The following is a 24526-nucleotide window of genomic DNA, read 5'->3' as shown; positions in this document are numbered from 1 at the left end:
ACTGCAGAACAGAACAGCACTTCAGTTGTGAAAAAGAGCATATTTCTCAGCTAAAAGCAAGCACTGTTCTTTGAAGTAACACTTGAGAAAAATGGAAAATACTAATATTACTAATGCAGTTCAAGGAATATATGCAATAATACATGAAGCTCTGCATGCTACAAAACTACAAATTTTAAAAATTTGTATAATTTATTATTCATTATTGTGTTTGCAGAGGAACACATTTATTCAACCATCACTAATTTGGAAGATTCAGTTGCATAATACATGGCTTTTGGTGAAGTACTCTTTAATCACTGTGAGTTTTTGGAAGTATAGGGTCCTCTCTAGAATGAAGCTAAATAGTGTCAACAATCCCAGTATTCTAAAAATCTACATTTGCCAGAGATTCACTTTTAAATGAGTCATCAGGAAGGTGAATTCCTTGAAGCTAAGAATGGCCAAGCTATTTTCATGTGTTTTGATCAATGAAAAATAGTAAGGCAAATAGACAAAATTATGTTTTAATAAAAGGCAGTATTAAACTGAAAAGAAAATTACAATTCAAGATTTTGAAAATTTTAGTGCCACTAAGTACTAGTGCCACTTTAGTGCAACTCCTCCTTAAATACATGCCAAAAGTAAATACAACTGTCAGATTCCTGTAGAACTTATTAAACCTTATAAAAGAAGATATCTTGTGTGCCTGAGTGGGAGTATTCTTATTGGCAACTCTAAGGACTGACCTTCTCTTGATGACACTGCAACAGGGTGACCTTAAGCTTTCAGCAATCACTGCTGATAAAGCCTCAAAAAACTTCAGCTAAGATGCAAACGACTTCTATTGAGGTGGCAATGATTTTGGTTGAGAAGTATCAATCTAGCTCACAGCTGAGTGTATGCCATAGGAACTTCCTGAGATTATCAGTGACAATGATGCAGACATATAAAAATAGCTACATGCTCGAAGTAATATCAATTAAGTATTTTTGATATAATGCTCAATAGCAGCAGGAGAACTACATATTGTCTTCTGATTATGGCCTACAGCATATTCAAGTAATGTTTTTCTCTTAAACTATAAAGCAGATGCATAATTTATTGTGCACATTTGTTAAACCTTGCTGTATAAAAGTATTTTTTTAGTTTAAACAGTATGGAAAAGACAATGGTGAAAACAAGCATTTGTTTTGCAATGTGCTGTATAGGACTGAAATCATAATGCAAGCAAAGGAAACATTCCAGCACCTGGAAGCCCCTGGAGAGTCTGCAAAAACAACAGAAAATCCAGGTATAAATACTACATGTAGGGAAGACAATGCCATAACAGGAAAACACCTAAATATGGTGTCCATATTTAGGATCATATGGAGATTCTTAGATCTCTTTTTTTTATATATATTTTTAACAGCAATCACATCAGAAAATTTAAGAAAAAGCCTTGCTTGGAGGAGCTTTAGAACAAATTAAAACCAATAAATTGCAGAATGGTATTATTACATAAACCAAGCCATCTAAAGAAACTGGAATATTAAATAATTGGGCTATTAAGATAATTTTTTCAAAAGGGCTCTGGCGGAATGAAAGACCATTAAGCCAGTGGGGAAATTGATATATTAAGACTGAGCTCAACAAAAATGAAGGAAAAAATTATTTACTGTCTACTGATACACTGCCAAAGAATGAAAAGAAGTTGTATATGGCATCTAGCATTGGGGCTTAAAAACTATTTTAAAACAGATTTAAACAACTTTAAAAAACAGTTGATATGAAGGCTAAATATAATTAACAGGTAAGTTAACAAATCTTATAAACAATCTTTTATGCCACCTCAAAGAATGGCTTACCTATATCAACAACGAGACTGCCAGGCTTCTGTTCCAGCAGAAAGTTCCGAACACGAGGCCATGCTTTGGTCTGCAGATCACTAAAGTAGGCAGCAGTATTTTCATACACACTGTGCACGTGCTGCTTTTCTAGCTGGGTAGCCTCATGTTCCATCCTGAAAACATAATGAAGATTATGTATAACAAAACACAAATTGTTCCAGTATAGACTTTATATTTTATAATATGGCATGCATAATTCAGGACCTTGTATGCTTATACTCATAAATTACTTCCATCTACCAGTCATATTTATAAAATAGTCTTTAGGATCTGATTTTATTTCATGAAAGTCAAGAGAAAATGTGAATGTATCACCTCCCCTGTAAAGCACTATGTAACTGAACGTGACTATGCAATAACAGGCACATTCCCAAGTTCACCAATATAGTAAAAGCTTATCTGGTATAAAAGAGAGCCTGTATTCAGTGAAAGTGCAAAATGATTATAGAATCATAGAATTATTTAGCTTGAAAAGACCTTTACGATCACCAGTGCAACCAGCTGTGAACAGGATTTTAAGAACCAACTTTCCTGTTGTTGCTAATGTAATGTACGGAAACTACTAATATGTTACTTGAAATATAACCTGGTACCTGAAACCTAAGCCCCTAAATCATTCATAAGTGATGTGTGGTTTATCAGCCCTCTGGAAGTGATTATTTTGCTAAATTTTTTTGTCAACAAAACCTCACTTTCCCTACTTCCACTCCACTATCTTCATGTCTTAGCATATATTTTAGTTTAGTGATTCAAGAAGTGGTATCTTCTTAAACTTCAAGTATTACCCCTGAGCTCATGTAGAATACCAGGCGGATGCAGAATCCCATTGTACAGAATCTCACATCTTCCTTAATGTATCCTCTCATCCAAGGACCAACCAGGTCAGGCTTGAGTATCTGATGAAGGCTGATGAGATTATGTTCCAAAGTGTTAAGGCATTTTTCAAACTAATTTAAACTGCCTGTTTATATGGGAAATATTTCTTCCCATTATTGAAACAAAACTTATTCAATTGTCCAAGAGCTCCACAGAGATTAAAGCCTGCTTCCAAACATCAAACAGAGTATGAAATGTATTATCAAGATAAAATTATAAAAGTTACTCCTTTGACTGCATTTGAAAAGGTCAGAAGCAAAGACTTTAATTTACTTTCCTTGATTTTCAAATAACATACACTTAGGAACCATAATAAAAATTTCTTCTTCCTGTCACTTTTAGTATTGAAATACATTAGTATGAGAGAAAAGATGAGACTATATAAGAAATTATGATATCTATGAGAAAAAACGTTTTTATTTTTTTAAATGTATGTGTAATAATGTGAGCTGGAAGCACAGCTGCTCTACAGACACAACCTGTCCTTCACCTGTCATACAAAAAGAATCCTTTTTATTTAAAAAAAATTAAAAATGGGAATTAATCCCAGTACCTGAAAAAAAACAACATACTTCAAGTGTGTGTCAATGGTTACAGAATAGTATGTGAGGCTTGATCCATTTCACTGGTACTATGTAAGAGGTAGGGACAAATTGTTAACAATTTTCACAGTCTATTCTGACTGTAGTATCTATCGATATCTCTCTTCAAAACATTTATGTTCAATATTTTCACAATCCATAATTTATCTTTTTTTTCTACAATCCACGATTTTCTTTTATTTTGCATTAGTTCACCTTTTACTAATTTTACATAAAAATTAAATTCAGGAACAGTATAGCACATATATAGGCATGTTTTCAGTTTCATTGAAGAGTGAAAAGCTGTAACAGACTGAACAAAAGAAGCAACATAGATTTGAAATTATATTACATGTACCAGAAGTTACTCAATCAAACTTTTCTAAGAATCCATTTCAAGTTATATTGTCACATAGAATAGGTTAGTTGCAGTATTTTCAAGTAAGTATTCCTTAGATTTGAAAGCTCAATCCTTTGTTTAAATAAAATAAATTAGGTGTTTCATGTCTCCAGCTGTCTTTTTTCTCTGCCTCAAAACATACTCTCTTTGGTTGTTCAACTGCCTAGCAGTCCTCTAAGCAGTAATTCCAAAGACTAACAATCATTTATTTTATTTTGTTCCCTGATAAGCTCCCTGCTCTAATTTATATTTCATGTTTAGCTACCATGTGGTTCAGTGTATCCAAGTGCTTTCTTTTATCTTTCTACTTGAAGCTCTTTGTTCAACCTTTGCAGTTTTAAAAAGAAATGAAAAGGCAGAATGTTTTCAACCATTCATACTGAATTCCAAATGCTGGCTTTTTTCCTCTATTTTCCTAAAATGCCTACATTGAATTCCAATGCAGACTGAGATCTGGCTTCATTTCCTATTGAATCCAAGACCATTAAGTTCTTCCTTTAACTTTCTCATTCACTGGAACTGGTACTGAGTCTTCAACTACACAGATCGTGCTGGAGACTTTCACGTCTTACAACAAACCATTAGAGGTTATTATTTTTAGATATTCTTAATAAATAGTGTCAAGAAAATAATTTGGTTATAATAGAATAATGGTAGTATACTTAAAGACAAATTATTTCATGCACCATTTTGTAACAATTTCCATTCCTGCTGATTGTTTCTATTTGGCAAACAATTAAGGCACATGACAATGAAACTTCCCAATTTGACTTTCCAGTCAAGATCCATAATACTATCAGGTTTTACTTTGCACAATGGCAGGAAATGTCCCAGCAATTAACCTTTCCATTTCAATGTTTACAAAACAAAACAAACAAAAACAATGCAGCTGTATCATTTTTAGACAAATATGCTGTCATCGAAAAACCACAGAAACTTAGATCCATGTAACCTTACCAGCCAAACTCAATGCCCCTATTTCTCTGTCTAAACAAAAACAACCACAACAACTTCTTTGCTTTGAAAGTAACAGTGCCTCTGTTGGACATGAATTGTAGAAAACGTTCATTTCATCCAACTTCTGGATTTAACTTCCTGGATAATTGGAAAGTCTGTTTTGCAAAGTGGGTAATGAAAATCTGTTCAGAAATCCCACTGCTTCAGCATCTGCTCCAGTTCTCATTTAAGCTTCCCAGAAGCTGTCTGATAAGAGTAGCGAAGAGAAGCAGAAGGTGGTAATTACGGACGCTTTTCCCATGCTCAATTCTTCTCTTCTGCTTATGCTCCTGCTAAAAGGGCTCATGGAGAGTCTTGGAGCAGAGATGGGAGTGTGCAGTAAACTGGCACTGAGCTGTTCAGTCACTCTGCAACAAGTCTTGCCAAGCCCCCGAAATATGAATGCAGCTCAACAAACATCCACCAACTGCAAGGAAGCAGCTTGGACAAAAACTGAAGAGCAGGATTGTTTTCCCTTTCAGTGCTTCCTGGGCATCCTCCTGGGGATTCGTTCATGAGACTACAACAGCCCTTTGTTGCAGCTGATCTATTAAATTAGGAAACTGGATAAAAACTGTATTTTCAATCCTGCTGAATTTGCAGGGAAATGGATCACAAGTCCATAATATATAACTTTTGTTCATTAACAAATTGTCAGGAAGTAAATTGTCAGGAAGTAAATAGGCTGTAGTCCATTGACTTTTTCTTACATTTCTCTTTTTCCTCTTTATTAAGAAAAAAAACCAACCAAACAAACCCCACCCCCCCAAAATATTACACCTTGCAAGAAGGCAAAAGGAATTATACAAACACGAGATATATTTTCATAGCTATATATCTCACTAAGAGTTCTTTGACTCTAAGGTAATCTAATTTCTTCCCATTCCATTAACAATCTGCAACCCTTTAGATAATTAACTTTTCAAGGATACTGCTTTAATGAAAGTCATGTTGCTTGGGTATTTTTTATTGCTGCTGAAGTAAGAAATACATTTCAGCAAGTGACCTTGAAATGAAAACAAATAAAACTGATAACCCCCATTTCCAACATTTTTTGAAAATCATGTTTGGGTTTTTGGGTTTTTTTTTGGGAGGGGGAGTGTGTTTGGATTTTTGCTGTTGGTTTTGAAAGCATTTAATTTACAGTGTTGACTAATGGTATTAAATACCTCATCCTCAAATGGACAAAATACTTGCTGGCTCCCAGATGCCTGGAGTGTCCTGAAACTGAAGCGCAGAAGTAGTATTCAGTCCAAAAACACTGCCTCTACCACAGTCTACCCCAAAAGCTTCTCACACTAACCTGCAGTTCTGAATCACTTGCAGACTTCCTCACCTACCGCAGGTTATCTCCTTGCAGTCACCTACAATATTTATTTTCCACACTCTTTTCATTTATTGCAACTTCCTTCTTGACCTAGCTCATGTACAGCTCCTCCTTGCTTTTCTATCTGGGCCAAGCACAGTACCCAGGATACGTCACAAAGCTTTTGTCAGTGGCCTCTTGGAACCCACTGTAATCTTCCTGCATTGCTCCCACTTGTCCTGAAATCAATTGCTCCTGATTAATTTGCGCCACAGGCCTTCCTCGTCTTCTCTCTTGCTACTGCCTATTTTCTCTAACCCTTTGATGAGCAGCATGGACTCACTCAATTCAGGGCAAGATTTCAGTCTATTAATGAGAACACCTCTTAGATACACTTGTTTTCACATGCTGATGGGAATCCTCAACATCATTTTGGGTAAGAACAACTGCTTCAAAGATCTAGGAAATTTAGCACAGCTGTGTCTCTCTGTTGCCAGAGCAACATAAATCTTGATTACACATGCAATAACCTAATTAATCTTAAATGGAACAGGATAAACCACAAGGGCTAGGTCTACATCCTCAATACCCTGCTCTCCAGCAATAACACATGCACTTGTAGCTGTTATTAACACCTAAGTAAAAGATGGGGCAGTCCAATTTGTATTTCTCCCTTCATCTCTAGAACAGGGAGAATCACCTATTCAGTAAGATATGTTTCCAGTTTACATCCAAAACTTATCAGTCTTTTCATTCAAATACAGGCAGCCATGGAAAGTGAAGTGTACAGCCAAGTGGACTATAAACCACAGTATTTTTTCCTATGCAAAGACAAAAAACCAATAAATCCCCAACAACAAAACATCATTGCAGCCCTTCTGAAAAACAAACCTAAGATTTCTTTATCAGAACTTTGCTCACCCTTGGATTGAATTTATAAATTCAATAGCAGCAACTTCCATTCTGATGGACAGTTTCAATAATACAGACAACAAGCTGGTCTATGCTGACATACTAAGTGGCTTCCAGATACGACCATTACGCAAAGCAGCTGCATTATGAAACAAAATAATAGGAATGGTGTCATGAACAGTTAAACTAGCTGCAATGAAAGTTTAGCAAGAGAATACAATAGAAGATGATTTGCTTACATAAGGCTAACAGCTCCAGTAATTAATTTCAACCATGCATGAACCATTATAATCCCATGAAAATGCACAGCCTGAAATCAGAGCAAGGGGAGCTCAATGCAGCATTACTAAAACTTTTTTGAGCTGAAAACCTAGTTCAAAACCATTCCTCCAGTAAAATTTGGCAAATTCTGAAACAAAAAATAAAGAGCTAGGACACATTTGACAAGAACCACAGTTAGTGGAACACTAACTCTGAAATTAGCATTTTAAAGTAATTTTGTTTATTGAAGTCACTATCATTGTATTTTATCTTACTAAAATACATAGAACTTTGTTCCAGCAAAATAGTAAAAGAATTGAGACTGCTCTTACAAGACTTCGGACAAAATAAGCTTATAGTTCAAGCTCTAGTAACTCAAAATGACAGCCATTCACAGTCACATTAATTTTGTTAGCTTTATTTTCCAGTTCAGAGAAAACCTAGTACTATTCACTGCATATTCTTGGATCAGTTAATCATTTAATATTCCTCCTTGCTGCTTCGCATTTAGGGTCATAGTCTATGTACCTGAAACAGATTTATTTTCACTAAGTACATAAACTGCATTCTGTAGATAGGTAGCATTCTGCTAAATGAAAATGCACAAACATGGACCCTTGGCCATTGCATACTCATGCAGAAGCTTCACAGTCCTGTTATGTGTCTGTTCATCTTTACTATCACATCAAAACTCACAAATCACCTCCCAGCACTGAGTCCCTTCCTACTGAAGTCCTACACAGTCAAAAACCCGTGATGCTGGATGTGCACTGATGTGGATCTTCAGATCCTGCACAGAATCACCCTGTACAGGCATCGGAGAAGTGGGGACCAGGAAAAATTTGGCCTACTAAGCAGGAAGGAAAGTCTAATAATAAGTAGTGCTGAGAAGAGCAAAGTATTTAGGATTTTCTTCTTCACTGCTCATATTAATTGCCACCAGGTGTCAATACATCAGTGACGAAGGGATAAGAACTTAGGGAGAGAACAGGTTGGGGCTTTTAATTTCAGAGTTTTCTAAACTAGCCTAATAAACAGTATGCGCTGATTGCGCTGGTTTTGGGTTAGACAGTCTCAAAATCACAAGAAATTGCTTTTGAGAAACTGAGGGCAACATGTACAATCCCTGGTCTCATCATACACTAGTAAAAAAATTTAGGGACAGTTGTTTTAGATTTTAGAAATTACACTAGAATGGTACAGTTGGTACCATTTTGAAGAGAGTATTTAGAGTGTACTTATCAAAATCCACTATCAGACTGGAAGGATACCCTCAGCAAACCTGCCCAGAAATATGCTTTGGACACTCCTCAATAATTTTTTGTATGATACTTGCAGACAGACCAAACCATTAGGGTCCAAATGAACTGGATAATGGTAACAGAATTCAAATGTGTAAAAGATCAAAAAAGACAAAAGCAAAGCATTACTTTTAGATAAGAATAACCAACTGCACAAAGACTGAAGGAGGGAGGATGGGATGACTGGCAGCAGCTCTGCAGAAGTGGATCTGGGCCATGTAACATTTCATAGATTTAACACCATACATGTTATGTTGTTATGATGGTTTTAGCAATATACTGTTGCCAAAAAATAAGAGAAAGAAAAAAAAAAAAAAACAAACAAAACAAAACAAAACAAAAACAAAAAACAACAAAAAAAAAAAAAACCAACCAAAAAAAACACCCCAGGATCAGCACACAGAAATAAGGCAAGTTACATAAGATTTTCCTTCTCCTACATTCAGCACTGCTGGTATATCAGGTTGAGCATTATGTTCAACTTCAAGCAAGAATAAATTAAGAGAAAAATTATGGGATACTGTATATATCTAGGAGATCAGAAATCACGTAAATCCTGGAGAAAGAAATTTGTTTCAAAGTGTTGGTCCAGAATGAGAGAGGACCATCTCATAACAAGAAGGGCTGCAAAGTAGAGGGAAATAGCTGTTTCCCAGAACTGAAGACAAAGGACACTAGCTTAAGCTACAACATGGAAGATGCAGATAGGGCACTTTAAACAAAAGCGGATGGACAGACAAGCACTGGAAATGACTGTGGACTGGGTAGGACATGGAGCTTCTACCAATGGGGTTTTAAAAATCTATGTCAATTAAGCACCTGTCAGGAAATACTCTGTACCCTGCATCAGTATCTCAAAGCCCCTGACCATGCCAATCTACCCATAAGCTTTAAATGCAGCTATTTTTTCTCCTTGGTCACTGTTTGTCTCAAACATTTGTATGCAATTACCACGTGTCCTCATCTTCCAGCAGTTAAGCAAGCATTAAATATTTAGTACTTTCCATCTTCCCTGATGAATCAGTCAAGGTGGTCTTTTACAAGTACTGTTTTCATTCTAAGTATCCTCTCCGTATGTCTTGATTCTTTAGGCCAAGGGATATTCACAGGAATATTTTATTCCTGAATGTCATTCTACAGTTCTCAAATTACAGGTTTTAAATTTTTTTCTGTGTTCTCACACTCTGGGTTTGCATTTAGAGTACTATTTTCAGTTGGATTAGCTTTAATTTATGTAATATAATTCTCCTTTTTTTCAGTCATAGAGCTCATCACTGTTGGTACTTACATGGTACTTGCTGTAATACACAAAACCTCCCCATTTAAAATTATTTACAAACTGACTTAAGACATTCAATTACTTGAAAACATATTTTCTGCTGAAATCTCAGAGACAGAAAGATAAGTAGCACATTATCAAGGAGGATCTATAATGGAGGCTGCCAGTGGTTACCTTTGATCTTTGATATAAAATGTTGTAGAATCAATTACAGTAATTACAGAACTACTAAGTGGTTTCTCTTGATACATTTTATAAACTACTCTTGATTATCATGTTTATTACAAGTGAACATATAATTTCCTATCTTAAAATATTCATATACAAATGTATTCAGTATTCAGCATACTTGCCAAATACAGTTTTAAAGGAACAGATCTTGTGGTAGACAGTACTAGGTACTGTTACCACAGTAGATGGCCACTGAAATGAAATCAAAGCCAGTATGACTTTTGTTTATCCTACAAAACTAGAAAATCTGACTGATACACTGGTTTGTTTGGGTTTTTTTTTGTTTGTTTGTTTTTTGTTTTTTTGTTAAGTTTTAGTTATAGGCAGTCAGGTATTTATTTCTCAAAAAAGAAAAGATGTCTCATATATCTTTGAGGCTAGTGCTCCAAAGTGTCTTAAGAACGCTCTAATAGTAACTGGGTGTTTATGCAGCTGACAAAGGCTCCTGAAGATACACCAGTAATCCTATCAGGGTTCAGATTTAGACCTAGCCACAGAAAAACTGCATTACGTTGCTACTGAAAGCTTGAGGTGAAACCCTCTATGAAGTGTCTGTCACTGATGGCTCCTTCCAGTGTTAACTGTAGTAGACTGAGCAGTGTGAAGGTCTAGTGGTGCTGTAGTCAAAATCTCTAGAAAAGATCCTTTGTTTTCATAAATCACCAGACATTCACTCAAAGATTATTTCCTTTTAAATGCATTATAGTATGAGCGATACCTTTTCACATAACTTGTGAAGTCTAAGCCCTCTATTTTAAAGACGAGAAAGGCCTTTGAAAAACACAATTTTTCTTCATCAGCATGGAAAGGAAAGGCTCCCTGGGGGGAGCTGAAATTTCATATAAACACTACTGAAGTTCTCTATTTGGAAAATATTTTAATCCCATGGCCTGTTTAGGTGTAATTTTTTTTTTCTTAAAATCAGGAAATTATTGTATGACAGGGGAAAAAAGTTGGTATCTACAAACATCAATATTTGGAGCATAAAAATAAATATTAGCTTAGAAGAAATTTGGGCTGTAAGTAATTAACTTCTCTGAAATTAATACATGTTGATGTGAATGTAAAGTTTTCTTCAAAATGGAATACTTTTCAACAGCAAAACATAAACCAAATAATACAGTGCCTTTTGTCCAACTGTGTTCCGCTTAAACTTTTCTGACAAAAAAAAAATCGGCCAGGATTCTGTGTCACATGAGTTTAAGTCAGTTACATAAAGCCTGGCTTTGACACAAGAATTTATCTTATTTTTCAACAATTAGATTCTTTTTCTCCCAGTCATTCAGTTAATATTCCTATGTCCATTTATGAAGGTACATACAAAGTTTTTAAGTATCACTGTCTTTGCTCTTATTTATTTCATTTAAAAATTATTTCACAAGCATACAGAAATCTGAAATCATTTTTCAATCTCTCTAATCTTCATAAATCCAAGAGACGTGGCCCTCAAGCCAAGTTTTTCTGTCACACAGGAGTATTCCATTGCCATTATGACCTATGAACTGGCCCTGATACTGCTAACATATGGACATCTGCTCAACTTTATACCTATAAATCACCTTACTGACCTCAGGTAGCCTATTGATAATAACTAAAAGCAGGAATTTGCAAAATATACTTTTTAAGACTGAGCCTTATACTGCTTCTACTGTCCGATATTCTGATTTATCCATCTGGAATGGATCACATAATACCTGCAAATCTGAGAGTTTGCCTGGGAAGTGTTTATTCCTTGATGTAGGGCTGATTTCAAACTCTGCTCAAAGACATGGTCTATAAATAGCATATATTACTGAAATAAATATATTTATGTACTAGACTGAAAACAAATTACTAAAATGAAACCAACCCTCTGGAGTCCATCAATGGGCAGGAAAAAGTCTTGAAAGGACCATTTCTGTTGCTCATGGAGAGGCTGCTGAATGCTTTTCCTATCTCTTTCTCGAGTTTCATGCACATAATCATAAACTCCAGAAGCATGCTTCACCTGAGCAACTGCATCAGCAAGGAATTTTATCCTGTGCACTACGTCAACACAGTAGGGCTGCTGAATTCTGCCAGAAATTCTTTGCAAAAGAAAATGCACGGGTGAGCTGATTCCCTGAGCTCTGGCTGCTCCCACTGATGCTCAGCGGGAATGAAAATCCCTTTACAAACATTCATTAAGCAGCGAACACTCTGCAATGCTGAGAGCCCTACGTGGCGGCAATACCTCAGGCTTTAGAATCCCCTAGGAAAAGAAGAAAATAATCATGAAGTGTTACGGTTTAAGATTGCTCCCGGTCATTGCTTAGGACTGTCTGCCAACACACAGCGCGTACTTAATTTTTAACTAATCAGGCGACCACGGAGAAACTTACTGTTGCCGCGGTAAATCCCCCCCTCCACGTTTCGTAAAAACTCCCCTCCCCAAGTGCTACACCAAATTCAGCTCCAGCATCCACGCTCGTTCCCAGCTCTGCAACCCGCGGCTCCGTTCAATTAAAATGTGACGCGGGGGGTGCGGGGACACCGCACGTGTGTAAAAAATCCACTTCAATCTCCAAATCCTTCCCTCTCGGGCTGGGTCAGCTCCAGAGGGGCGACTCCCGGCTCTGCGGGCAGCGTTTTTAAGACGATCATCTCAAGCTGCAGAAATGTACCGCGACGCTTTTTTTGGTGTGAGGTCGGGGTGGGGTTTTCTGCGCTTTCCCCACCGCCCGGTTTTTCCCCGGGGCTGCCCTGCGCATCCCCCCGCGGCCCCGTCCTGCCGCGCTCACCTGCTCCCGCGGGCCGGCGGCGGCTCCATCCCGGCGGGGCGAGCGGGCCGGGCCGAGCCGAGCCGAGCCGAGCCGGGCCGGGCCGGGCCGAGCCGCGGGGCCCCCGGCGGAGCGGCGCGGAGGGGAGCCCTCCCCGCACCTCTCCGCCGGGGCCACCCCCGCTCGGCGCCTCCCGATCCTCACTTCCCCGCAAGCGGCAGGAGGCGGGGTAAGACAGAAAAGGGGCCGGGTTATCAATTCCCTGTTAACTCTTCTCCTTGCGGTCTTCTCTAGTCCCTTGGGCGGCTTCTGCGAGGAGGACGCTGCTGATGGAGGTGGTGGTGGCGGTGGGATGCTCCGTCAGGGAAGTGGGAATTGCTGTGGGGGGAGCAGCAGGGTCCCCGAGCTCCTCTAAACCGAGGGATATGGGAGCCGCGCTGTCTGCTGATGGCAAAGGCGGCCAAGGAAGATTAGCCCTTGTCATTTAAAGGTTAAGCGCAAAGCTAACCTTTGTGATTAGGTCCTGTCTGCAAGTCTTCCCATCTCTTGACTCTTGAGGGAATATTTTTTTCCCCTACTCCCGCACTGATTCCTATTAAAGCAGTCTAAAAATGGCAGATCGTTTCTATACTTTTGTATACTTACAGGTGTTTATTGCACAAGTGCAATCCAGCCATGCACCAGGACCCCAATACAATTAGCACTATAAACATGAGCTAAAGAGATAGTCCTGTCCCAAGAACTTATAAATTATGCATAAGTGATTACAGATAAAGAAAAATGCAACAAAACAATACCAGCCAGTATGACAGGCAGGGAATTCAGCACAACATTGCACAAAGTATGAATGTACTGAATTATTTACTGTTACAGGTAGTCTTTTCCTCAAATTGGTTTTAAGACCTGAAGACAGGATTATGAGGAACATGACTGTGTATTGATGGGGTTTTCATGACTGACAAAATTACTCAAGAACATGCATTCCTGTTACTTTGACAATCCCATCTGAATGAAAATATTCAGGGGAAGATTTTAAGAACAAGATGAGAATAAGCACAGTGAAAACACATAAACCTAATATTCCATTAAATGTACCAAAGTAATGGAGTAATGATGAAACTCTTGGTCTCCATTATGAAGGAATTAAACAGCTAGATAATAACTAGCCTTCTTAACACCTTCAAAGAGCTTTGACTAATTTGAAAGACATGAATGTCCTTTGCAAACATTGTGTTGACTTGTCCCTGTTATTCCATACTTCCATGTATGTTCTGCTAATTTAATTCTGTAATATGGTGAGGGCTAAATTGGCAGACAAATCGGGGTCTGCCATTCCCAGGCTCTTTCAGATACCTTTTTTGGAAGATAATGCCATATATGCCTCATTCTTCCTTCAGGTAAAAGTCCTCAAGTGTGAATACTACCTTATGTTATTTGTTGACATAATTTACTTATTCTAAAAGGTCTTCAGTTAGAAATAACTGCCTCAAATTTAACCTTCTTAGAAAAAGATTATGATGTAGACTCATAAAACTTTACTGTCAGCAATTCACACAGCCTTTTCCCTTACCATCTAATGTTTCCTGGATGTTCCTTAAAACTAGAATTATGTATCAGTCATACAGATTCTCTCATCAGACGACTTTGTGCTTCTGAAGCATTTCAAATATATGTTAAGCATGTAGCTTAATACACTTTAGAAAAGATAAACCCTTTTTTAATTAAGGCTAAACCAACCCCTACATTTATTAAGGTCTCATCATGGTCTCATCATACAAATTTAGGCAGAATGAAAATAGAATACCTTTTCCTTTGGAGTACTATGCATCTACAATTACCTAATAAACTGCAGTCTGTAGCAACCCCTCCTCCCTAAACAATTAAAAGACCTCATTAAAATATTTTTTCTATATTAAAAAGGATTTAGGTCATTAAATTAAGTGACCAAACATTGGGAAAGCCAGAAGGCTGCCTATGAAACCTTAATTCAGACCTCTTGTGCCTGTGTATTGCAACCCTGTACTTAATTATGAGTTTCTCTGCAGAATACCAGGCTCCATTTGGAACATTTGAAATTATGTAGTGGCAAGCATGTAAGACTGGCTAATTATGTTGCCTCTTGCATTCCCATTAATTTATTCCTTTACTCTCTAGCATCTCTTTTGTGCTCATCCCTTATCATCTTTCATCTGGAGATTGTTCTCTCCCTGGTCTGTCTGAAACCTTTACCCTTAGATAACCTTTTGCAGTCAGTCAGGTAAAGGTAACCCCCATAGGTTACAGGAACTGCTAATTATTCCTTCAAAGGTTATTTGTGATTTTTCTCCAAAGGTGAGGGAAAAAAAAAAAAGAAAGAAAGAAAAAGGAATAAAAACAAAGCAAGGGTAAAAAAGACAAGGAAACCCAAGGAAATAAGTTTCAGGTTGAAGCAGTAGGGAAGTAAGGAATCAAGGTCAGTCTTCATGATATCACAGAGCTTCCTTATTACAGAGGATCATTTCTCAAATTACAAGCTTTACAAAGAGACAGTTGTACTTGAAAGCAAAAGGCAGTATTAAGTTGCCTGGTGCCTTGGAGGGGAAGGATCCTGCTGTATTTATATATAAATAAGGCTGCAGTGTCTCAGTAGACATTCTGGAAAAGTGATTTTTTTTTTTTTAAGCTTGTGACAAAAAGTCTACTTTATGTCTGCTTCCACTGGAAGAAGGCCTCATCGTGTGATTTTTTTTTTCCTCTCTACAATAAATAGTACAAAGACTAAACACCTTTGAGAAGCTTATTTTCTATGCAGATGCTTGAGAGGTAGTCATGAGCTAATGACTTACATCTTTGGTTGGTGAATTTGGTCTTCACATAGAATTATAATGTTACTGTCAAACTGTAATGTTGTTTTAAAAAGTTTTCCATGAAAACTAACAACAGATGGAAGCAGTGGTGTTTGTGATAGTACTACAGTAAACTAAAAGCAGTAGCTTCACTTCGTGGGAAATTTTAGACCTTAAAAGGCTAAAAAAATAATATTCTTTAGCAGCAACTATTCAATTTTTTTTTTTTTTTGCAACATGAAAATCCAAAGCAAATTTGATCTAGAAAAACCGTGCTATTTTTCAAATGAAATGGGGTTTCTAAAGGCTTAAGTTTCCCAGTGAAATTTAGTATAAACATATTTTGTTTGCTTGGCAATCTCAATATCACAGAAGTCAAATTTTCAAAAGTTGCTAAAAATGGTAGTTACTGTCCTGAGTGCTTCAGTCGTTAGGTACTTTCTTACCTTTTCCCATACATGGTCTTTGTAATCACTGGCAATAGAAACTTGATTTATTGAATAAAATTCATATCCTCTACTTCTCATTTACTTCCGTAAGTTTTAATAATAACAAAATCCTCAAAATTTTGATAATACTGTGTGCTGAGCCATGCTCAGGGTGTAATGGATTTACTTTGAATGGGATAAGAAAGCAAAACAAATTTACTGAAAGTAAGCCATATTACAATCCAGTAAAATTAAACACTCATTACTTCAGGAACATAACTGTACAGATATTTTTTCCCATAGGCTTACTATGAAGTCAAGCTTGTATCATGGGAGATTTTTAATGTGTGACCTTCATAGCCTACCATGCAGAGCTGCTGTGGGGATTTACTAGTTAAGATTTGTAAAGTGCTTTGAAGATTATAAGGCATTAAGTTGCACAAGTGCTAAGATTATTACTCAATACTTAAGTACAACCAAGCTTTACAGGACAACTCATGTTCACCTCACTAGAAAGAGTCTTTGTTATTTCTTTGTGATTTCAGTACAGTTGTTGCAAGAGGTAAAGCAGGCAGAACTGACCATGACAGAAGGAAATTCCTTTCTCATTTCATTATCAAAGAGTAAAGTGAGATACAACTTAGTGGTATTGCAGTAAAATCAATTGAAAAATAATTATTATGAAATGCACTGATAGAAATCCATGTAAAATGCAGGGCTCCTTAATGTGCCAGTACTGTAATTTTTACTATGTCCTATCTTGCCCAAGTAGATCCACAGACTATTCTCTAGAACTCCAAATCCCAGACCTATAGATAAACCAAATTTATCAGCTGAAAATGCTGCCAAGTGACAGTAGGGATGGGTAAAATCTGTACATTGGTAAGTTGTATGTACTTCATATATATTTTAGCTTATTTAAGTCAAAATTTTGGAAGAAATATGAACACAGACTGCTGTCTTTATTAATCAGATTGGGAACACCTTATTCTGATGCAATTGCTTTGTTGGGTTTCATTCTGATATAAACCTTCTTCTTTCTTGTTTTATAATGTCAGTTTTCAGCAGCAAGAAGTCATTGGGGTTTTTGTGGTAGCAAAGGGACAAAATATTTGCTAATAAAATAGCAATGCAAAACAGGACAATGTGACATCATTTTACACTTAAGCATGCTGGAGATAGAGGAATATGTGTTTCAGGATTGCTGACAGACACAAACTGTAGAGGTTAAGGTGGCATATTGTTGGACCCTGAGCTGCATCCCAGCATCCTGAAGTCATGAAGACCTTATTTGGCATGCAGAGAAGGAGGGTTTGGTTTATTTACCTTACAAAGACTAATTGTTATTCAATGGAAGTGTCTTTTCAGGACAAAGCCCTTAGTACTTGCATTTCTTGCCTCTGCAAAAGTGCTGCAGACATTTAACAAGGACAGACTTTTTTAAGTATATGCATGTCCTCTCTGTGGCTAAAAATAAAGACTACTTTTCTATAGTGCTTTAACATTTTGATCTCAGTTGAAGCATATAATAAAAATTCAATTCAGTGACTGTCTCCAGTATGACTGAAGTTCAGCTTTAGAGATAAGTAAAGGTAAAAGAGGGAAAACAGAAAGTGAATAGTGTACTTGCACAACAGAGATTCTTATCCATTCCTGGGTCAAGGAAGATACAGGCCCCTAATGCTTCTACTTTCTCTTCAGAAATCATTGACTTTGCTTCCTCTATTAAGTTAATAACAATCATTGTGTCACAGAAGATCAAATTACTTATCCAAAAACACAAAATAAATTCATGAATTAGCCAGAGCCTTAGCTTTCTAGACACTGACCCTGTCCCAGACTGTTTTAGTTATTCGATTTAGAAACAGCTTAAAACAGACTGGGACAGTGTAGTGCACATTGTTCATAGAAATTATTTGTATGTGGTGGCAAATTTGACTCAGTGCGCTCTGTTAACAGAGTCTTACCAGGCTTTTGACCAGCTGTCCCAGGAGATGTGGGAGACTGGAGGTAGTACTCTTCATTCAGATTCGCCTCTTTAAGCTCAAAAGCAATCTTGCAGAGATTCAGGGTTCTCTGTCCTTTAACACACTTTAGAGCTTTTCCAAGCCTTTATCTGAGACTCCACTCACCTGCACAGTTGCTCTCCCACCAGTGTCACAGCAAAAGCAAAAAAAGCAATTCAGCTATAACATTGTTTTCCTTTGTCCTTTCAGGAGCATTTTTCTTTGATTTTCTTATTGCCTTCTCTTTTGTTTAAAGAATCTTAAATCATACAATGGCAGCTACTTGTTATTCATTTTAGATTCATTATGGGTTACTTATGGTGTTGCTCATACCAACAGTAAACTTGACCTGAATTAGTATTCTTAATGCTTTTTTTGGCAGAAGTGAAATTGTGTTTCTGAAAGGGCAGACATTTACCAGGGGCATTACAAATCTAGTTAGAATTTGAAAAAAGTTGGCTCTTCTAATGCCTGAGTTACTGAGCTTGAAAGATACAATGACTGCTCTTCATTTCTCATTCTGTGCAGATCGTCACGCACAGTTTGGAACTAAGTGAACATGATTCAGTTCTCATGTGATTTTGGTGTATTGAACAAGAAACACTTAAACACTGTAAAAACAGAACCGTCACCAAATGTTTGAAAATGTTGCTAAAGCCACTCTCTATTGTACCAGACAGAAAGTAGGTGAGCATCCCATCAGTCCCTCCATGGAATGGGCCACACACCATTAATAGGCAGTGCCTCTGTGTCATGCTGGCAGTGGCCACATGGGCAGTATGGAAGGATGGCATGTCCACAGTCTCCTCATATTGACAGGAGACCAAGATCCATCACAGCAAGACCATGTGCATCTTTCTTATCTTTCCTTTCTTCAGGTGGAAGATGAGCTTTGAATAGGACTTTAAATATTGTCTTTTGCTGAACTAGCTATCTGAGCTACTGTGAATACCTCAGCTCTCTGGTACCCTAAGCTCTGAGCAGAAACTGTTTTTCTGGGGCTGTAGAGTCCTCTGACTTTTCTCCATACTGCCTGAGGCTCCTATTCTTCCCATGCCTACCCAATCTCATAACTCTCAGGACCGAATAGCCCAAAGTTCTAATCTTGACTCAAAGCACAGAATTCTGTTTTCTTGTGCATTAGCCCATTTCATGCGGGGAAGAGGAGGTGACAGGGAGATTAGTCTAATTTAATTCTTCTGATCACCAAGAAGCAGAAAGCACATGTGATGTGCTCCAGTAAACCTTCTTGTCTAACCTGCATCAGAACTAGGAAAATTCTCACTTCAGCTGCATATGTGTAACAGTGAGAACTTCTATCCTAAGTAGAGAAAAATATTCTGTCTTGGCAAGAAAAGCTGTTAACATCAAAGAGTCTGAATTTGAGTTCTCAGTGTTTCTAAACTTATTCCCATGGTATTTCTCTTGCATACTCAATGCAGTGAAATGCTGAAAATGTTTCTTCTATTCTTTTGTATTTAAAAATAGATTGATGGGAAAGGAATTCTTTTGGAAGCACTTCTTAGAGATGGCTCACAGATCTGTTATATTCCAGAACCTTTGCCTTTGCCCATTTTAACACTACAGCAATAAAGTGAAGTGTCTTATGCCTCATTGCAAACCGATTTTCTCTCTCTTCTCTTTTAGTTTAATTTAGTTTTATGAAAAGATATTTGGAAAGAAACCCAAAAACCAAAAAATGAGGAGAACATTACTAAAAATAAATCCAAGAAAAGAGCATGTGTTGAAGAGCTGCAGAGTCCTCTCAGTCCAGAAAAACAGACTTAGTAAAAAATGTGCCTTTTCCTTAACCCCATAACAATTAACACAGTAGTAAGTAGGAGCTTCTTAAGATCTGGGAAGAACTCCAATTAGAGTTATGAGTCTCCACACAGGGGGATGGGATGAGCAAATCTCTATCCATGTTTATCACAGTCTCACCAAAACTTCTACCTCAACCACTTAATTCCAGAATCTATCTTTCTGCACCCTCCTATGAGCAAGAGGAAACTCAGATTCAGAAAGCACATGGAAGAGGGAGTGAGTGTTGAAGAGCAAATATGTGGCATTCTGGAGACCACACCTCAAAGATCTTTCTCAAAGGCCATCTCTAACTTCAGATAATAAATTGTTCATAAAAGAGGGTCTCAGCCAGTGCTGTGATAGATACCTGGTCAAAAGATCAGCAAGTCTTCACAATTTGGCTTTGTGGGGCTGTTTATCATATACTACCCACAATCTAGTCTCCTAAGTCCCTGTGCCCCCTCCCCAGGCCACAGAATGGCAGGTGTACAGGTGTTATGAAAGCACCCCTATGCTATGCTCTGGATAGGAATTAAGTCAATTATTAGGTCTTGGGAATCTTACTATCTTTCCATATCTAAAACTTTTTAATAACTTTCCTTTTCTTTCTCCAGAAAGGAGAAAAATCTTGGGGAAAATCCTGACAAGGCTGTTGAACTGCTAGTTCAGTCCTTTGCAGTTCCAGGCACAAAAGAACACTACCTCACTTGGAAATTTCTCATCCTTGTTGCAGGCATTAGCTCCCTCAGCTTTACTTCTCAAGAAGACCCATGCAGAGCAGAGGGATTCACTGCACTCACAGGGGCAGTAAGTACTGAGTTGCTATCCTGGTTGTATATTATGGAACTATTTCCATTTTGAAGGGAGTTGCCTGTAATTTCCAGGTGGGTCTTTAGCTGAGGTTTTTACTTAATTGCTGACAAACTGAATTTTACTTCTCATCTTGAAAATACACCTTTTTTAGTTCACTAAAGCTGTAGGTTCACTTTTCTCGTGCCTCTGAAGTACCCTAATAGCAGTAAGATCACCCAAAATGCACAACAGAACTTTAGCAGACATTGAAATGGTTAGCTATTTTAGACTTACCCATAGAGATTACTTTCCAAGAACATTCAGATTTCTCCTTTGGAAGCATACTTTGTTGCCAGCAGGGAGAAATGAACATGTTCCTCCATTGATCTTACTTGGAGCATTTAGGCCACAAGAGAATGACCAGTGGCAGGAAAAGCACCTGGCATAAGGAGTAAAAAGATGTGGTTGAAACACAGTACTCCCAAAATCTTTAAATAGAAAAGCTGTGCAAAATGTTCTTGAGCACAAGTTGACTTGAAGTTGGCATCTCTGTATTTTGACAGGAATTGCAACAAAGACCTGAAGGGAAATGTCTGGTAAGGGCCAGGATGCTGAATATTATTGAATTCAGAGGTAGAGGGAGCAGGGAACTTCTTTACCTTCTCTGGATATGCTTACACAGTAAGTTGTTTGGCTTCTACCAGTTTAACCACTACCAGTCACACTTGTCACATAGCTGTGCATGAGTTCTGCATCCACAGGAAAGATTTTAGAGCTTGCTAACCACATATCTGCATTTGGATAACATATGCAATTCCCACTAAATCAGACAAATGGATGCTGCTGAGCCATCTGTTTGAAAGTATGTTTAGTTATATAACATAAGTTACAAGTACTTCCTCACAGATGAAGATATCACAGTTTAGAAGGCTACAGAGAGGGGACTGTGCATCTGAAATATCCCCACAAGACCAGAAAATACAATGTATGAACTGTACAAAACCTGTGCTTTTCTGCAGAAGTGTGGAAACCTGGCAGGATTCCTTGGGTCATCAAAAATGGCACTGAAATCTAGACTCAGACCATTGACCTGAAACTTACTGTCTTCATCTGAGTGAATATGCACATATTCCTTAAGTCAATATGATACTTATTTAGATTGGAGTTCAGAAAGCAGATCAGATGGCAAAATATAGGGCTGTTAAGATTTATGAGTCTTAACTTAAAAAAAAAAAAGTGTTCTTTTTGATTGCTTCACAGTAAGAATCACAAGACCACACTCTGTTCCCAAATTCACACTTGCTACTCGTGTGAAGTGCCCCTTGAGATTCTTGTGCTGATTTGATAAATACCTACAATCAGACCAACTAGAAATGTGACTGGCTTTCCTTGGTGCTATATAGATATGAACTAAAAATATTTTTTGAAACATATTATTTGTTGCATATTAATAGTATTTTGCAGCATTAGTAGTTCTTATCTTACTTTTATTACTCCACAGTTTGGTTTATATTATATGTAGATCGTATTTTAATAATGGAAACAAACATCAGAAAATTTCAGTGCTCTTCTCCAAGAGTCATGATATTTTCCCTAGTTTCTGTTTGATATTGTTACAAATGAAATGTTTTTGCTTTGTACATGTGTTTCATTTGTTCATTTAACTGTATTTTTCTGTTCTACACAGACTCTCAACCCATACTCATCATCTAAGCATCTGAATCACTCCTCAAGCATATGAGTAGTATGAGAGGTACAGATCAGTTGGCAGTCCCATGAGTCTGCCTTGCTCTTTAGCTCAGCTCTCACATTTCAAACTCATACCTGAGTCTGGAGATGAGTTTAATGGACACCCTAGCCCAAATGGCCCACTACCCCAGGATGCAGGAATTCTACATTATGGCAGAAAGCTAGGTTGTGTCACACCTTTAAAATATATCTTCAAGACTCTGAAACCATTTCATGAGTACTGATGAGCTTATTCAGGAGTCTTGTGAGAAGGATGATGGAGGAAGATCTCATGCTGTGATGGAGAAAGACCATATAAACAAAGCCTTTCAGAGCTCATGCTGGTGTGCATTCAGGACATACAGCTGTTAAGATCAAAGGATCACTCAAGGTTGATGCAAACTTTACATTCTGTTCTGCATAGGCCTAACTCAAAAAGGACTGGCTGGCTGGTCTCAGTTCAGCCAGCAGGTATTTCTGAAGTGACTGTACACAGGGAAAAGGAAATATTTTTCTGTGTTATATCTCAAGCCCCACAGGTTTATTATTATTACTTTTACTACTGAGAATTTCCAGGGCTCTAAAGGAAAAAATATATATTTCAGAAATGGTTATCTGTTTGTCTACTCTGAGGAGGAGAGGTGGCAAGTTTTGAAAGATTTTGCCTCAATCAGAGAAAAATTGTTAGTCTGAAACACAAAGCACTTGTTGGTCAGTGGCAGGCATGTTCTTCATGTGACATTCTCCACTCTTAGTGACCATTATCATGATAGGAGATCCCTGATCTCCAGAGAGCAGATTGCACATTCCTAGTCCAAGGCTGCCACTAGGACACTGAAAGATAAGGAGAGACAGGGACAAGATTCTCACCTACAGTGAGGCCCTTCTAATCAACACTGTAGCCTATACAATGTCTTCATAAAGGAAGCTACATCTAGGCTGATTTTTGCTGCCAGAAAGGTTGGTCAGTACACACCAGTGTTCTGCTGTTCACTGATTGCCCTTGTTTCCTCAAAGGAGATGTAAGTGCATAGGCTCACAGCTGGTTAAGTTTCCTTTCAGAGATAACAAGGCTCCATGAAGAAGGAGACATCAAAAATCACAAGATCATCAGTCAAGAGGATGAGAACTGCCAGTCCTGTGACAGCCACAGTATGTTCTCTGAGTACTAAGGTGCAGTATCTGATACCTCCATTTACCTGTGGCTTCCTCTTACACAAGTAGCCCCTTCTTAACCCTAAATGACCATCAAGCCAAGAACTATAAATTGCTATTACATAACTGGGCACATTCCCTTCTACTTAAATGCATACTTTTGATTGTCATGCTCACTTCTACTGTAAGGAACAGCTCTTTACCATCTGGAGTAAGATAAACAATTAGCTTAAATATCTTTGAATATTGGATCTTTTGTATGAAGTCTGGTGGATAACATTTGAAATATAAACATTTATATTACACATATCAGTTATTGCTTTCTCTCTTTTATGCAAGAAAGCTTTATTTGTAAATAGTTTAATTTTCCTTTATCTCAGCTCTTTCAAAGCTATGATATCTATAACTTTAGAAGTCTGTATCCCTAGGATTTCAAATTTAAGTATAATTAAGACAATATAACTCTTTGAGTTTTCCTCCAGCTCACACAAATTCTCAAACCAAATGCTTAAAGAGCTACTCCTTTTAGCAACACTGAAGCTTTTCAGTTTATTAGCTTTCTTATTCCAGGAATCTCAGAGAAGTTATTTTAGCAAATTAAATCCCATAAGCACGCATAAAAACCACACTTTATTTGCCATCTTGGTTAAAATTTTAAATGATTTGATCTCTCTGTTTACTTTCATTGTCAATTTTGAGAGAATACTAGCAGAATCTCTCCTTAGCAGTTTCTTTGCCAATATTTTGCTATTGTACAAAGAATAGAACATCATAGGTCCACGTTTGATTTCTCAATTAAAAAAAAAAAAAAAAAGAAAAAAGAAAAGGAAAAAGAAGAAAAAAAAGGACATATCTTATAATCTCTGGTAACTTGGTACCTAAAACTCCCTGTCTGACCAGGTGTATTACTACCTAACAGTCCATACTCCCACATGGATAGCAGGGAGAGAGACAGGCAGTTGCACAAGGCAGTTTATCACACTCTTACAGAAGGTGGGATGATCTGCCTTCCAATGGTCCCTCTACTCTGCTAAAAA

At 37.5% G+C, this 24526-nt stretch overlaps 1 protein-coding gene across 3 annotated transcripts in view; it reads right to left on the bottom strand.

Moving 5' to 3' along the window:
- TRMT9B (tRNA methyltransferase 9B (putative)) overlaps positions 1 to 24526 on the bottom strand; it is a 71117-nt gene that overhangs the window by 5742 nt on the left and 40849 nt on the right. Inside the window, exons 3-4 of one of the 3 annotated variants that reach the window (XM_021533302.4) lie at positions 20901 to 21045; positions 1830 to 1984 (exon numbers count right to left, since the gene is read on the bottom strand). In XM_021533302.4, coding sequence (XP_021388977.3) covers positions 1830 to 1984; positions 20901 to 20926 — 181 coding nt within the window. In that variant the 5' untranslated portion in view covers positions 20927 to 21045. Of the gene's footprint in view, positions 1 to 1829; positions 1985 to 11863; positions 12749 to 12773; positions 12929 to 20900; positions 21046 to 24526 lie in introns of those variants that run through there. The other 2 variants (XM_021533216.4, XM_021533127.4) reach the window with 2 other exon arrangements.

This window comes from Lonchura striata, chromosome 4, assembly GCF_050655825.1.
Source record: "Lonchura striata isolate lonStrDom1 chromosome 4, ASM5065582v1, whole genome shotgun sequence".
Classification (NCBI taxonomy): Eukaryota; Metazoa; Chordata; class Aves; order Passeriformes; family Estrildidae; genus Lonchura; species Lonchura striata.
The sequence above is the reverse complement of the archived record's forward strand: the minus strand, read 5'-3'. Positions and strand labels throughout refer to the sequence as shown.